At 39.2% G+C, this 16,696-nt stretch overlaps 1 protein-coding gene and 1 long non-coding RNA gene across 3 annotated transcripts in view; one reads left to right on the top strand and one right to left on the bottom strand.

Annotated features, from left to right (window-relative positions):
* The window catches only part of TUBGCP5 (tubulin gamma complex associated protein 5), a 27,448-nt gene extending 13,531 nt beyond the window's left edge, over positions 1 to 13,917 (bottom strand). The window contains exons 1-13 of one of the 2 annotated variants that reach the window (XM_030469234.1): positions 13,644 to 13,917; positions 10,771 to 10,824; positions 10,585 to 10,693; positions 8,462 to 8,558; positions 7,762 to 7,872; positions 7,153 to 7,232; positions 6,644 to 6,779; positions 5,480 to 5,597; positions 2,877 to 2,966; positions 2,244 to 2,337; positions 1,754 to 2,000; positions 1,353 to 1,555; positions 524 to 639 (exon numbers count right to left, since the gene is read on the bottom strand). In XM_030469234.1, coding sequence (XP_030325094.1) covers positions 524 to 639; positions 1,353 to 1,555; positions 1,754 to 2,000; positions 2,244 to 2,337; positions 2,877 to 2,966; positions 5,480 to 5,597; positions 6,644 to 6,779; positions 7,153 to 7,232; positions 7,762 to 7,872; positions 8,462 to 8,558; positions 10,585 to 10,693; positions 10,771 to 10,824; positions 13,644 to 13,822 — 1,634 coding nt within the window. In that variant the 5' untranslated portion in view covers positions 13,823 to 13,917. The remainder of the gene's footprint in view (positions 1 to 523; positions 640 to 1,352; positions 1,556 to 1,753; positions 2,001 to 2,243; positions 2,338 to 2,876; positions 2,967 to 5,479; positions 5,598 to 6,643; positions 6,780 to 7,152; positions 7,233 to 7,761; positions 7,873 to 8,461; positions 8,559 to 10,584; positions 10,694 to 10,770; positions 10,825 to 13,643) is intronic. The other variant, XM_030469235.1, reaches the window with a different exon arrangement.
* Positions 13,107 to 16,696, top strand: LOC115600446. Its single transcript, XR_003988969.1, has 3 exons — positions 13,107 to 13,410; positions 16,324 to 16,408; positions 16,610 to 16,696. It is a non-coding gene; the product is annotated as an uncharacterized LOC115600446 (long non-coding RNA).

Here is a 16,696-nt window from a genome sequence, read left to right as displayed (position 1 = left end):
ACACAACTGCAGAACAACATAAAGGCAAGCAGGACACAATAATGTTAGAAAAGATTTCAGCCAATAGGGATTTATTACAATACTGCAGTTGTTCTCTTCATGCTCACCTTGAGCCACCTTAGCAGAGGTTCAGCTAATTATTGCAGATAGGAAGGAAACTGGTCATTAATTATGAGCTAAAAGTCTAAGTTACATTTTCATTCTATGTATGCAGGTAATTCAAGACACCATATCAGCAATAACTATAGATTAATAAAAGAATAAAATAGTTTATTTTTTAAATTTTTGCAAAAATCTTTAATTTGAAAAATGGTGAATTTCTTTTTATGAAAAGTCAACAAACTGAGAGTCAGGCTGCTGATTATTTATTATAGATGCAAAAATTAAAACCTCTCTGTTCCAGAACAATACCTCGTAGGATTCCCTATTGAATGCAATTACCCTAAGGGCAATCTCAAGTTCCACAGCAGGTTTTGTATTCATGCTTGCACAGCACTATGTGTGTCCATATCAGCAATCCTACCTCTGAATGATAAATTCTTTTGCAGGATCAAACAAATTACCATGGACTATCCATTCATCCACTGTCTGTAAGTATGGCCTCACAGTTTCAACCCAGAGAGAGAATAGAAGAGACACCTGAATTGAAAGGAAGAAAGAAAGAAGTGGCTTCATGTTTTTACAATAAGCATTACAAGCAATATAGCAAAGCTAAACCTCTTAATCATGTAACTATAGGTCATAAGATATACATAACTACACTTAGGGATGTTTTAAAGATTACAATTTAAACTAAATAGTTGAGCTTCAGTAGTTCTAATGGAAGCACTCCTTGTGCATGCTTTCTTGTGTTACTTTTTTGTTTGTCATCACAGTTGTTTTCCTTTCACTCTAGCATCTCTTAAGTGATAGCCATAAACCCTTCTATGGTTTTATAATGTAGAAAACAGGAAACAAAAGGACATCTACTGTATTTTCACTAGTATAGTACAAAAGTTCCTGTCAAAACCAAAACCCCTATATTTCAGCATTAACTGAATTATGCAGCTGTAGAAACAGAAAGAGGCAAAACTATTTCAAAGCTCCCTCTTTCTTAACATCTTCCTGGCCCCCAATTCCCCAGAGTTTTGCCCCCCAGTCCTAAAAACACACTGCTGATGATCTCCTATATATCTGATTTTGCCCAGGCTGAGCAAACTCATGTCAGCTAACAGTAATGCATGATGTTGATGACTATCAAATTTGTCTTCAGTCCTTGCTGGCTGAATGGCACACTCTATCACCATAAAGAAATGTAAGTTACTAAATATTCCAGTGTGTTGGTCTACTAAGGAAGGAATTAGTGTCCCTACCGTTTGCTCAGATGCTTCTCCCACACTGTCATATTCAAGAATAGCTTTGTAGAGAGTATTAAGCAGATGAGATGCTCTCACAACATTTCTAGTGTCAGGTGGCACTTCTGCTACTCCTGTGCTGAAAACTTTGTGAAGTACCTTCAGCTGTGCCAGTCGGGGAGACAACTTATCTATTACTATTGAAAGTGTGACTGTTTTATCTGGAAAAAAATCCAAATACGTATAAATGTAACATCCAATAGAAAAATCAAACTTATCAATGTTATCAATGAGGTTTTAAAATGCAACATGGCACCATTCACAGTTCCAATACGTATCTCTGTAATGTTTTGCATGTTTCCCTCTTAGAAAAATTTCCTTGGGTGCCCCCCTCTTGTAAAATTTGCCTTGCACAGTACCTTTGTTGATTATACACTTTTCAATTTCAGTGAGTTCTTCTTTAAAGCTAATGAAATATTTATACAAGGCCCACATAAAAGCTTGATAGGTTCTGAATGGGGCTTCAGTGGCTTTCTTTGGAGTGGAAATTGTTCCATGCAGTATGTTTTCTGGGCTGTGTCCCATCACTTCATCAATAAACTTCTGTAACCTAAAAACAACTTGACCATATGCTGCTATCTGCTCCAATACAGATCTCAGGCAATTCTAGAAAAAAAAACAAAAAAAACAACCACACTTTTTAGAATCTAATAAAACTGTGTGTTTTATAAAGACTAAAACTAAGTCACAAGATATTTCTATGAATTAAAATCCATTAAAAACATGCCATCTCTATCACTTCACCTTGTTCTCATATATGGGAACAGCCCATTCAATTTTATTAATGGATGTGTTTTGACTAAACAAAATTAACAATGGTGGAAACATGGAAATTCAGAAACAACTTACATGGGTTAAATGAGTTACAATAATATCATTCCGCACAGCCACTTTCCCATCATTCAGCTGAAATATAAAAAGCTTTTTCACTCCTGAAAGTAGCCTTGAAAATGAACAAAAAGAGCAGTTAATTTTTCTCCCTTAATAGACTTACAAATACATAATTAATAAAAGAATTAGCCCTCCCTTGCCTGAAGTTTCTTTTCTTCAAATAAAAGGGGACCACAGATCAACTACAACGCTAGTGGTACTCTAAGTTGTTGCTAGAACAAAAACAATAAAACACTGGCATAAAGAAAACCCCTCTTGGAGTTTCTTTCCATTTGAGGTAATTTCCAGCTATAGGATATGTCAAACCTGCTTTCTAAATTGGACACTATTAAAACTCCATGGCAGCAGAAGACAAACAAGTTGCTGCTTAACAGTTAGACTGGAAGAATCAGTGCATATAAGAGGCAGTCAGCTAATTCTTTGTGAATCTGAATGGTTAACACACATAAGCAGCATCTTTATTGTCAGTAATCCTGCAAGCTAAAAATTCAGAAATAATTCCTTCTTCAGACACAACTTTAAAGATAAATCTCTCATTTCTTTGAGAGAAATACTAACCATTAAGATGCCAGATTTTGATGTTGCTCTTACCAAAGAGTTTCCCGTATAAGCTGAGTTTCAGTGACGAGTGTTCTATCTTCTGGCACATATAAAGGATCACTGGTGTACAAGTGGTGGTCCCTTAGAAAAAAAGGAAATGAAAACAATTTAATGGCTGAAATAAGAGCTGAATCACTTGAAAGTAAGAAGGAAACAACAATCTTAAGGCCCAGTTTCGTTCTAGTTATATCTGCGTAGATTCAGTGTTCATGGGGGCATTTCAAGTATTTAAACAAAAGCAGCATTTGTTTTCATACTGTTAAGCAAAATACTATAGAAAGCTTTCAAATGTTATCTCATCATATACAGCAAAACAAGCAATTAAGTAGCTAATACCTGAGCTACTGTATCTGGGTTGTTTTGGGTTACCTTTTTTTTTAAAAAAACCTTTTTGATCCTTGATTGTCTTGTTATTTCCCATTCAATACTATGAATAAAATTATTCAGATACTTTCTGTTAAGAATACTAAGCTAAAAAGCAAAATTTCACTAACCCATATAAGAAAACTCACACTTTAGCCCACAAGTTGACTTAAGAAATGGAAACTTTCACAGCCACCGAATAACTTTCCCTTGTAAACTTGTGTTATATCTTTGTAAACCTTCCACCATATTTTTCATGTTTTAGCGAATTACAAAACAATTATTTACATTTCAAGCATTTTGACTGATTAATATAACCTGTGACAAAATTTATGTACTTGTGGTCAAAATTAAAAAATCAAAATTAAGTAATACTGATTATATATCACAGACACATACATAAACCATCGATCTGCTTGTAACATTGCAACAGAAACAAAATTGCTTTTTTCTATGTGTCCTGGCTTGGGCCAGGATAAAGGTGATTTTCTGTCTTGTACTTCTTGCTTTCAGCTAAGTCTCTTTATGTGGGAAAACAATCTGCGGAGGCTTAAGGATTCCATGTACGCATCAATATGATTGCAGGAAAATCGTTTATTAAGAACTCACATCCACTATATATAGAGAAGTCTTATTTATATTATGTTATCAGGCGGGTGGCTTTGTATTCCAATCAACATACCATTCTCACGGAACCATCTTCTCACATAATTATTTTCCTCTCCTGTTGCCAATTAGTTATCTCTTTCCCATTAGCTTATTCTCAGGCCTCTAACTAGGCCTCAATAAGTATTAACCCAATGTAGCCTAAGTTGAAGTAAGTCAGGATTGCTCACAACCTGTATATTTCTGAACTGTTTCCCCAACATCTTTAAGTAGTTGCACTTGCTGAAATTAATAGCAAGTTTCTCAGACAGTGTGTGCTTCTAGAACTGATAACACTTGATGTTTACAGTTACTGCTAGAGACTGGTATGTAGAGCCAAGGACACTGCTCAGCTCTGAGGAAAACATTTTACCATCCAGGAGGACACAGAGGTCCCACCTGAGCCCTCCTTTGGGGAGGAACAAACAAGACAGATGCCAGAATTGACCAAACAGAGTATTCCATCCCATATACGTCACACTCAGTATAAATTTGAGTGATCACGAGGGCCAAGCCATGATTTCCGGATTTCCCTTCTTCCCTTCCTTCACTCGGCATCCTGGAAGGATTCTGTCCATTCCTCTGCCTGTGGTCCTGATTCGTGCCAGCCCATATCTGTGTGTTCCTGCCTCCAGCTCCCAACTGCTGCTGACCCCAGGATTCCAGCCTGGACTTTCCCAGGGCTGCCCTGCAGCCTCAGTGGTGACGTGAGAGTTAACAGGGGGAGAGGAGGGAGGAATGAGCTTTCCATTTTCCTGTATATTTGTATATATTTAGTAATTTTTCCTATTTATCTTTACTGTTTCATTAAAGTTGTGTAGTTTAGTTTCCAACCCCTAAGTGTCTCTCCCTTATTCTCTCTCCTTTCTTTATCAGGGAGGAGAGAGAGATTAATAGAGAGCATCTGTTATTCGGTTTAATAGCTGGGCCAGTGTTAAACTGTGTTACTGGTTTCCCAATATTCACTGTATGTGTTGGTTCTTAACTGTCTAGATAATCAATTGACACAAAAATTCAACTCCTTGATGAAGAAATTATTTAAGGAATCATGGACAAATCTAGTGACCTGTATTAATGCAAAACTGACACATCATAATTTGGGTCAGGGAGAACAAATAGGCTTTTTTTTTTTTAATGATTTTCCTCTGATTTTCTTTCCAAAACCACAGCAGATCACAAGGCTGTGCTTCATGTTCCTTTCACATACAAAATCTGTTTTTAAGACTAACTTTGTAAGGAGGAGACCAAAACCAAACAAAAAGTTAAGGGAACTACTCATTTACAGGACCACTTACAACACACCTCAGAGACCTTTGTAAGGGTCAGCCCAAACAAAATTCAACAATAAGATTTGTTTTAACTGAAAAAGAAAAACCTCTCTCTGATATGACAAATATAATAAAAACTAAATTAAAGAAAAAGAATCTATTAATAGGAAAAAACCAAACCAACTCGTTTGTTCATCTTATAAATTCATATTACTTTAATTCTGTTTTTAACTAAATTGATATGACTTCATGCTTAATAAAGTAATGATTTAGCACTAGAGGCCTCCAAGGAATATATAAGTGCAACTGTTTTCTTACCAGACTGCAGCTAGGTTAGAATGCAAGTGCAAACTATGTGAAAAGCGAGGAGCTCTTCCAGTCCAGTACTGAGGAACTACATGCTGCTCCAGCCAGCTTCGGGCATCAGGTTCACCTACTGTGGAAACAGACACATGACAGTCTGTGATGTGATCTTATTTATCCAGGAAGTGCATATAAAATACATGCAAAATTTATTAATAAGCCTGTCCGTGCAGCTGCACAATCACAGAGCTTTTCAAATAAGTTACAGTTAACAACTATTTACCCTTTACCAGACACACAATACACGACACCATCACGCACAATTTAATTTATACAGAAATGCCTCATCTCCTAAATGTTGCAGAAGTCCTAAAAAATAAACTTGAATATAATAAACTATGTAGTTTCCTGTTCTTCCTCAAAAACGTGCTTCTGTCTCAGGCAATCCTCAAACTATATATACCAAACCAAGCTGACTTAAAAAAAAAAAGTTCCAAATATCTCCAACTTTGTCACTATGTTCCCTCTTAGTATCCATTCAGTACATTACCTAAAAATGTTGTTCTTTTTTTTTTCTTAGATGTTATTATCAGGAAAACTTTGTCTAATGCCAGATACATAGCTACTGCTTATACAATATATGAACATATGCTGTCTTCTTATGCGAGACACCCTGTATGCAAGGTACCCTCTACAACATCTTATGCAAAAATACAGACACAGCTAGTACTCCCTGAAGCTACTCAAGAGTAAGCCCCTAGTGTCTTCATTATATTTCTCCAAAAATGCTTCATACCCAGAATGGAGTCAACCATTTCTCTTCTCAAAATAAATTTTGTTTCAGTATTCTGATAATTAACAAAAGTTTACATTATATCCATACAATCACATTCTGCATTTAATGTGTAAGTTTTTATTTCTACATTGGAACATCTGTATCTATTTTTTCAGAAATAAACAGAATTCTTCCTCCAAGCAACAACAGAAACGAGATCAAATCTTCTACAATACTTCTTTACTTTTAGAAACAAAACAAGCAGCAGTGAACAAGGTGCACCTTAAAACTACAGCTTTACATCTAAAACATAATACCTCATCAAAAGTAATAAATAAAACTGCATTAGTTTGCTGGCTTTGAGTATGTATGACTGCAGCAGAGGAATTACAGCTTATTCTAACCTTTCCAGGAAACATTAGGTACTGTTTTCTTATTTGGATCTTGATCTTCTAAAGGTGTCCTGTCTACCTGGATACCGGAGTCTTCCCTGCTCAAAGGCTGAGTGTCTTCTTCCTCTTCGCTTTCTCCAGACCAATCCTATAAAGTGCAACAAAACCCAGCACACTTCAGTACAACACAGCAGACAGATCTCTTAACTTCCTATTCAAGCCAAACATAAACTATACCCTTCTTTCTTTCACCAAGAAGTTAATTCAGAGAGCTAAGACTAATATAACTGTCTACCAGAGATTGGTTTAAGTCATACATAACATTAATAACCACATAAATAAAAGAACTGGAAAAGATCACAGAACTACACCAAGTTTGATTAGGAGCAGGCATGGTTAGCAGAAGGAGCATGGTTAGTTGCAGGACTAAGTCAAACAGGGTGAAGAACAAAAGCATTTGCATCAGTGTTAATCTGCTTGTGTCTGTATTTGTGTCTGCCTGTGTCTGTGAAATTACTTACTGGTGTGTCTATGCCTGGACCAAAGTAAATTTCTTCTCCTTCCATCAAATATTTTCCCCAATCAAATTCTTCTTCCTTTTCTAAGGGAAGGATAAATATAAAAATAGTGTCACATAACTTGGACTTTCCCCTAAAAAACATTTTCAAAGCTAAAATTTGTTGTTATTCTAAATCTAAAACAAAAGGCATTCCCTTCCACTTAAGGTTACACCACTGTTCCTTTAACAAGGTTATAGATTTTCAACATGACATGTGAATAGTGACATAACAACCATGCTTATTCCTCAGTTCTCAGTTCTATTGCTCACACATTCAAAATATGTAACATCATGTGCCATCATCACATTCATCTGTTTCACATTACGTTGTGGAAAAACATGCAAGAATGCATCATATCACTTAGTATGACCAGTCCCATTTAGCTCAGTGGAAACATTCTAAATGTATAATTTACATATGCACAGGGATCCCAGACTGTACACAACATGAAGCAAGAACTGTCTTACTCTCTGAAAAAGACACCACATATCCATGATGTGATGTGTAATACTTTAAAAATAACAATCACACTTACAATATATTATATCTTAAACATGAAGCTTACTCAACTGTAATTAGTGCTGTTTGAGATAACCTCTTCATATTCACATTCCTGGAATGGGCTGAAAGTGCATTCAAAACACCGCCGAGGGAATGTGCAGAGATCATTCAAAAAGGAATCTTAAGATGCAAGATTTTCTTTAGGTTAGTCTGAAATATTCTTCTTTCAGTCTATGATACAACACTGTAAACAAATGTGGGATGGTATCCACTCAAACTTAAGCACAAGCCTCATTTTTAGGCACTGAGTGAAGCAGCCCTGCTTTAGCAACGAGTTATCTAGGATCTCCCTCTGGAAACCTTCAAAGGTACCTCCCTTTCCTTGACTGCATAGGAAATAAAGCAATTTACACCACCAAAGACATTTCAGAAGACCTCCTGTCGAGGTGCAAGACAGAGACTGAGGGTAGAGACCCTGTTGCCTGTCTTTGATCCTGTAAGCACAGCTGAATTGGTGGAGAACATTAGTGAGTGACAGCAGTACAAGTCAAAAAGAGCTCCTGAGGAACTTTGGTGGCTGGCAAACTTGATTAGGTGATGTAACATAAATGGGGGAGGAAAAATTTGCAGGCTATTTTAAATGCGTAAATCATAAAAAGATAATCAATAAAGTACCTTGAAGTGAATGAGATAATCAAACGTCCTTCTTAATGGATTGTGCTAATGGATTTTATCTTTTATTAGAAATAAGAACATTTTGTGAACTTACCCACTTCTTTGACTCTTGGCTTTTCCACATAGGTGGTGTTGGATGGAGAATCAGATAAACACAACAGAAGAGACAGTATGGAATAGTGTGTATCTGTCTTTAAAACACATTTTTTTGAAAAGCAAGTCAGTAAGTGTCTAGAAGATTTCAGTTAGCATTAAAAGCCTATTATCTGCAGGAATGCTCCCCGCTGGTCCCCATTCCCCAGCCATGAATTACAAAAATCATATCTGCAGCATGATACTGAATGTTACCCATCCTCTTTGCCTACCAATTAGCAATAAACATACAAATACTTCAAAAGTAGCCACATCATAAGCTGCTTCTTACTGAGCTAATAATAAGAGAATATGGAAAATAGAGAAAAGGAGCCCTGAAGTACTGTGAAAGCAGGAAGCCACCAGTGGGCAAGTGATAATGGACAGCTACATTAACATGGATGAGACAAAAGGACACAAGTAGTGAGCCTAGAGGAAACCAAGTCTTAGTTTCCCTTATTCGTATGGCTGATTATTTAAATAGAGGCTAAAATGAAGTTGGCTGAAACACTTTGCTATAGTCACTACGTTTTCATATCATGTTCTTGTTATCTTCCCTCATCTGAAAGTCTACACAAAGCATTAAAAATGCATCTGTAACTCCTATACTGCACTAATGCAGCTGTGAACAGGGGCCTTCATTCAGGTTGTGCCCACACTGGTATGCTGCAGAGATTTGTGTTATGGCCTATTCTCTACTACCTGCTTACAGCACAACAATTTCTTACTAACCAAAGGCTTTTCTTTGGCCTGATTTTTCATTTCATAGCTAAACACATGGAGATTTTTCTGCCTACATCCTATATATTGACACATATATATACACACTTACATAGCTCTTTGGAAATGAGATCCACTTTTATTAAAAAAAAAAAACAACAAAAATTTCTCAAATTTCTGATAAGGCAGCATCATACTCATCAAGTGCATATATATGGAATATAATACATTCCTATCAAACATTACGGACTCTACAAGAGTTTGTCAAACAAACTCAGAAGTCATTGACAGAATCACACGTGTGAGCTGGTGTTTAATTTACCAGTCATAATACTGATAAATACTCAATCTTCCAATTTATGTGCCACTGCTAAAACTAAAGGCAGTTAACTTCCCAAATACAAGATATTATCTCTCTCCAGCTATACCCCAGTTGCATTTTCAAAAGAGGGAAAACAAAAAAATCTCTCCCAAATCCTAGGATACTTGCAACATTCAAGTATTAGGTACTTGCTTGGCCTTTTGTTTTGGTTTGTTTGGTTCTAATTTTCTTTGACTCTCAAACCAAGCACAACTAAAGGTATTGTTTCAAAAATTTGAAGAGCACAGTACAGTAACTATAACTTTGAGTGTTCCAGGGTTTTCCCCACAAATTAGAGGAAATCTAAAGCAGTGGAAAGAAAGGAATTATCAGTTCAATAGGAAGTAAAACCAGACTACAACTCAGAACACACAGCACTATTAAAGAATATCATTAGATGAAGAAACAACTTTTAATTCACAGGCTTAAATTTCCAAATAACAGGAACTTTCAGTTTTCAAAGATCACGTTCATTATTAAATATCACACTGAAAAGTGTCCTAAGTGTAACTTTTGCCATATCCATTCACTCCACCTCCTACACTGATTTGATACAAAATGTATCCAAGTTGAAACATACAGGTAATCTCTATAAGGAAGCTACAGGACAGGAACACTCCATTTGGAACCAGTAAAATGAAAACATCCAGACGTACTACCCTAAGGTGAAAAAAGCATGCAAAAGGTAAGAATTGTTCAGTTACGTGTTGTTCTAGAACACAGAGGACATTTGCACAATGTTGACCATAGTCTCATTGCAGAGCAGATGTTTTATGTCACTTTAATCATGAAACCATGCATACTGAAACCCTGACAAGACAACAAACACATTTCTAAAACAAATAAGGACACTAAAGAATGCAACCCTGAAAATTCATGACCTGAAGAGCAACAGCAAAACCCACTGCTAAGTCATCTGCAACTTCCACAACAACTGAAGTCCCAATTATCAGTATAAACGCTGAGGTGCTGGGTTAAAAAAAAAAAAATTTCATCGTACATACCTTTGTTTCTTCTGTACTTGGGAGTGGTGAGTTCAGAAATTTTTCTGTTAGTTTTTTCCAGCTTGCTGCTTTTCCAAGGTCAGAATGAACTATCAATTTCTCATGTATTCTGATAACAAAAATAGTATCAAAAATGCTTCAAAAAAGTTACCTAATCCATTATCAATCCATAAGCATGAAACTTACCCTTCTATCGTCCTCTCTACTTTGTGACTGTTCACATCAAGAAAACGGTGAAATCTGTGTAAGAAATCTGTATTACAACATGTTTATAAAGGAAGCTTAAATGAAGAAGAAATTAATGCTCATTTACATACATGAGAACAACATTACTAATTTAATAACCCATTTAATTCAGCAAGGGCACTTAAATGTCAACAAGTTTTAATCTTAGTGTCTCTTAACTCAAGGATTAACTGCAACTCTCCTTAAAGATGGGAAAATGGAATACAGGTTACATTTAACCAACATTTTCAGCTGAATGGAAAATTAACACTGTACCAGCAAACTAAGCAAAGTATGCTGTCAGTTAGCCAAGTGGAGAGAGGAGATCAAGAAGTATATTGCCAAAGGCATACGTGTCAAATGCACAAAAAATATTTGCATCACAACTACATGCAAAACACCCACATGGGAAGACCTCTAAATCCAAATGAAACTCCTTCATAAATAGCAAAGGAGAGTGCCCAGAAGAGAGCTTAATCAAACTGAAAATAGAGCACCAAAGGCAGCATGTACAGGGTCAAAATACGAAACCATGAAAGGGAAGATGAACTTTGCAGAAGAAATTAGAGTACTCAGTCCCACAGAGAGAAAAACAACTGTACGGGATATAGTTGGGAAACTCTGATGACGACAGACAGAAATGAGAACTACTGGATCTGGATCAGGAGCAAAATTTTAAGCTAAACAGGCTGAATTCAGAAAGACAATCTAAAAGTACCTCAATGTCTAACTAATAAGCTAGAAAATGAAATCGTAAGGCAAGTAGCACAGATTTTTAATAAGTATCACTTTAGGATGAAAGCATGTCCACACTAAAGAAGTGTGGACTCATTAGTCTTATTTGAGCTGTATGTAAGGCTTTGGAACAAAAGTATGATAATATACAACATTAATGAGTGAGGTAGCTAACATTTAGGTCAAGAAATGTAGCTTATTTCATCTACTACAGAACATCAGTTTACAGAGGAAATCATTAACTCAAATGGAAAATGGTGGTAACTACAAGAACTGGAAGGTTTATAAAAAACAGACTGGAAAGACAACTATAAAAAAAATAACCAAAAAATCTCTACTGAAAAGAAAAATTAAGCTGTAAGGAAGTTGTAAGTGAAATTCTTTTAGTCTGCTATTACCTAAAGTTTAATTAATGACCCTGCCACACACACCCCAAAAAAGTATACATTTCTTTAGGCAAAATGGGAATATTATGAATAGAAGTGAACTACCATACTGCATTGAAAGGAACAGATGAATCTGAGAACTATAACATCGAAACATCATCAAATCCAACAATACAAAACACACGATTCATAAACTTGAAACTAGAAACAATTTCTGCTACCACCTAGGATCTCACAGCTCGTAAATACAGTATTAGTCAATCTCAGGCTGAAGTTCCACACCCATTTTCCTAGACAACAATTCTGTCATAAAATCCCTTTTCTTCTCAGCCCTGTCAAAACAGCCTGCAACCAGCTCTGCATCACTCCCTCTGTTTAAATGACATTGTTCTTAAAACAAATTCAAAGCAATAATTTCCCAGTCTAAAAGACCACACAGCTACACCAGCAACTGGGTCACCAAAAGATGTCACAAGAGGAGATGAAGACAGGGCACATTTACCTGCCCAAGAAACCCTGTTACCATCACCAAACCATTCTGCAGGCTGAGGATAATGACTGACAAGCAACTATTCTGACACTGATACACAACCAATAAATGCAATGCCAGGATGCTGTCCATATTCCTATATTCCAAATAAGTACAAGTAGCCTACTGAAAACTTAACAGAGCTGAACTTGTCAAAACACTGACTACAGTCAGAGTCATACCCAGATCTCCCACACCTCAGACTGACCTTTGCTGCTGACCACTGGCTATTTGAATAGGCTCATTTGAGCCTAACAGTAGTTAGGATTCACAGTCCAACTTAATTCAGTGCAGTTATATTATTACTCACTCCAAAAGATGGATTTAAACAGCATTAAAAAAAAATACAAGTAGCACTGATTTTAAATTGCTTGGGTACCTGCTGCATCAGATTATGCAAGTGCTTAAGACTCCAAGGAGGGTATGGGAAACTGGAGACCAAACATGTAAAAACTGGCAGCAGACACTGAAATGACAACAGTGGTAACTGAAGGAGCAGAATGTAAAGTTCTAGTAAGGGCATTTTAGACGTCAGTGTAACAGCACTAAAGTGATGCTGATAATACACATTACAGGCCAATAAAACCAGTTTTGACAAGCTCAAAGAACACGAAATGCATTTTATTCTGCAGCCTTGTAACCTCTCATGTAAGCAGCTTCTTGGCCAGAAGCTTTATCTTGATTTGGCAGTTCTGTTTACTTGTTCTTTACACACAGTTACTATTTCTGCACTTTCCTTCAGCAAACAGATTTTTTTGCCGGCTAAAAGAAGATGCTCTAAGGTATCTCTTTGCAGAGATCAGAAGAACAGCCCTAAAAGACCGAATTTAATCACAGCGACGGAGCAACCCCCCACCGGCCCTCTGACAGGGACCCGCGGGCGGACCCCAGGCACCGTGCACCGAGGCTTGGGCAGGACACGGCCCGGTACCACACCCCGGCAGCCACCAGGTAGGTGGCAGCGGCTGCCAGGCGGGTCACACCACACCGCGGTGCTCCAGCACACAGGAAGGGATCCGGCCCGCCAGCCGGTACCGGTTCCGAGGGGGCTCCTTCCCTCGGCAGCGCCGGTGGGCCAAGGCGGGAGAGGGGCGACAGGCCCCGCCGGCTGCCCCCCAGCCCCGGCGGCTTGAGGGGCAGGGCCGCAGCCGCGGATCTTCTCCCCGGGGTTGGAGGGCGCTGACCTGAAGTTGGACCAAGCGAAATTCAGCGCCGCCTGGAACCGCCCGCCGCCCAACTCTTCCTCATCCTCATCCTCCTCAGGCAGCCCGGTCACGCTGCGCACCAAAGCGCGGACCGCCCGGTCTTGCTCCTGCTCGAACCGGCTGCGGTGTCCGGGCGAGACCAGCGGCGGCACCGCCATGGCGGGACCGGCTGGGGGGGAGAGAAGGGGAGGGGGGGGATTCGGGGAGCCGCCTCTTCCCGCCCTTCGCCTCCGCGCCGCCGCCGCCGCCACGGGCGGGCAGCACTTCTCGCGAGATTTCGCCGTGCCTCTCGCGAGAGCCAGCACCCCCGAACAGCATTCTGCCCCGGGGATGTGGAGGGAGGGGTGCGCCGGGCCGGAGGCAGGGGGACAGGGGTGCCCTCAGAGAATCACTGAATGTTTAGGTTGGAAGAGACCTCCAACCTTTGACCAACACCATAAGCTAACTACTAAACCATGTCCTTAAAGAGCAGGTCCAAACGCCTTTAAAATGCCTGCAGGGATGGTGACACCACCACTGCCCTGGGCAGGACATAACAATGCCTGACAACCCCCTCAGTGACAAAATGTTTCCTAACACCCAGCCTAAACTTCCCCTGGCGCAGCTTCCACCCACTTCCTCCTGTCACGGCTTACCGAGGGAACTGATGAGGGACGGGAGAGGATGGGCTGGGGTGGGCATAGCCCTCCAGCCACACCCCTGCCTCATCTTCCTGTCGGGGAAATGTCACTGCTCTTGGCAAGTACCCTCGCCATGGCTTGGTCACCGGGGTGATAATTACCCATTAGTAGCCATGGGCGGCTCTGCTTTGTAGAGTTTATTCTGTAAGTTTAATTTTAGTTCGGGTAGGATGCTCGGTCACTCAGAGGTGTTCTGGAGGGCCACCCTGTCACCCACTTCAGTCAGATTTGCTGAGTTCCTAAAACCTAAGAGACTGCATTTCTGCATCTTGCTGAGGTCACCCTGCACCAGCAGGCCTGGCTGCCACCCAGCTTTTCTAAAGCAGCTGGCTGTGTGCCTCCCTGTCTGAGCCTCCTGCTTCTGCACAGCTGGATGAACCACCCCTAGTGGATATTTGGTACATAGGATCACGGAATAGAATCATTGCACCGTTTTATTTGGAAAAAACGAAGTCATCATCAAGTCTAACTGCTAACCCAGGACTGCCAAGTCCACCAGTGTACCATGTCCTTAAATACCTCATCTACACATCTTACAAGTAACTCCAGAGATGAGCACTCCACCATTTCACTTGGGCAGCTTGTTCCAGTGCCTGACAACCCTTTCAGTGAAGACATTTTTCCTAATACCCAACTTAAACCTACTCTGGCACAAGTTGAGAACACTCCTTTCCATTTTATTGTTACTTAGGAGAGGAGACCAACACCCACCTGGCTGCAGCCTTTCAGGGTGCAATAAGGTCTCCCCTCAGGACTGATTCCTATAACAGGCCCTGATTTGTTGCAGTTGTCATGTCCTTCGTGTTTGGGCTTTGCCTTCCTTGATCTCATAAAAAAAACCACTGGACTGTAACCTGCCTTTAAAAAAAAAAGTCTTTTAAAAGTCTTTCATTCCTCATCTCCATAAAATAATTTATATTAGCATAACTACAGTAGTAGCTAATGGATCAGGAGGAGTAGTGGAAGGAAGGCCTCATAAATGTCCTTTTTAAGTTAAAATATGTTTAATGTATCAACATAATGTGAAGCATTATGAAAAATATAGTAATTAATATATTTTCATAATCCTAACAACAATAAAATAACATTGAGATTTTTATAATAAGAAACACTAGGGTGTTTTCACCCAGGTAGGCTAAATCTTATCTGAGGGTTCAGGTGCAGAACTACAAGGAAGTGATGGCCGCAGTACATCTGCAGGCAGGATGCTCAAAAGGAGCATGAGCTCAGAAGGATTCTGCTCCAGGACCTTTATTTTAAAGCCTTAACTTACTAAACATTTATTCAAAGGAAATGTCTGCAAAACTTTACTGATCTTCCTACATCACCTCCGACATTGTATGTTTTTTCTACTTTAGATTAGCCGCAGTCTTTTTATTTGACTTTGTCAGACAATGTTTTATGACATAATTTGTTGTCCTAGTTTTTAATTAAAAGTCTATACAGTCAGTAGACACTGCAGTGGTATATAACTTAGTAATTGATAGTTGGAATGCCAGGAATGGCATTTAGACAAAATTATTAGATATTAAGCCTTCAGGTGTTCTTCACACAATCCAACTGTAGTTATCTCCCATATATTTAAGCATGCTTATGCTGTCTCTTTGATCTCTGCTCAGGGAGAAAGCTCCAGGCTTTGCAGCATGACAGGAGTATGCCTGTGGCAGCTGTGCCCTTTGTGGCAGCAACCCATTTCACAGTATCCCATTAGGAAAAAAAGGGGAAAAAAAGAAAAAAAAAAAAGGGGGGATTTTTGCAGCAAGAAGAATTCCAGATCTTAGCAGCTGCCTTTTGACAAGCTGAGTACCATGAAACATGGGCTTTAATGACGGTGCTGTCTGAGAGGTTTCCTGCTTCCCAGTACAAGTCCATTTCCCCCCACACCCTCAGCTGTGCTCTTTGTGGAGCAACACAGTGAGCTGAATCCTGAATCGGGGAATTGATTCAGGTTAAAAATAGCCTTGTTTCTGTTTTTCCAGGAGTTTAACCCAGGTCAGTTCACTGATCCATTCCCTTGGAGGCATCAATAAGGGAGGGACGAACCACATACCCTAAAGCCCCCAGGTAATGAATGTACACCCTCTGTGGCTGATGAATCAGAGTTCTGTGGCTGGTTTTCAAAACAGGATACAAGGGCTGGGACAAATGTATAACATCTGTGCTGCCTCAGTCATAAAAGGCTTTAATGCTGAAATTTTTATTTTTTTTTTATATACTTTTCCTCATCATAAGCTTCATTTCTATTTTCCTTTTGCCAATTTATAGCAGCAAGGCCTAGCAATCTCTCCCTTGCTTCTCACCCTCAACTGAGGAGTCAACTTGCCAAGCAGGATTTGAAGGCAGGAGAAGAAA

Source organism: Calypte anna, chromosome 1, assembly GCF_003957555.1.
Source record: "Calypte anna isolate BGI_N300 chromosome 1, bCalAnn1_v1.p, whole genome shotgun sequence".
NCBI classification, from domain to species: Eukaryota; Metazoa; Chordata; class Aves; order Apodiformes; family Trochilidae; genus Calypte; species Calypte anna.
This window is presented reverse-complemented; position numbering and strand designations above follow the sequence as displayed.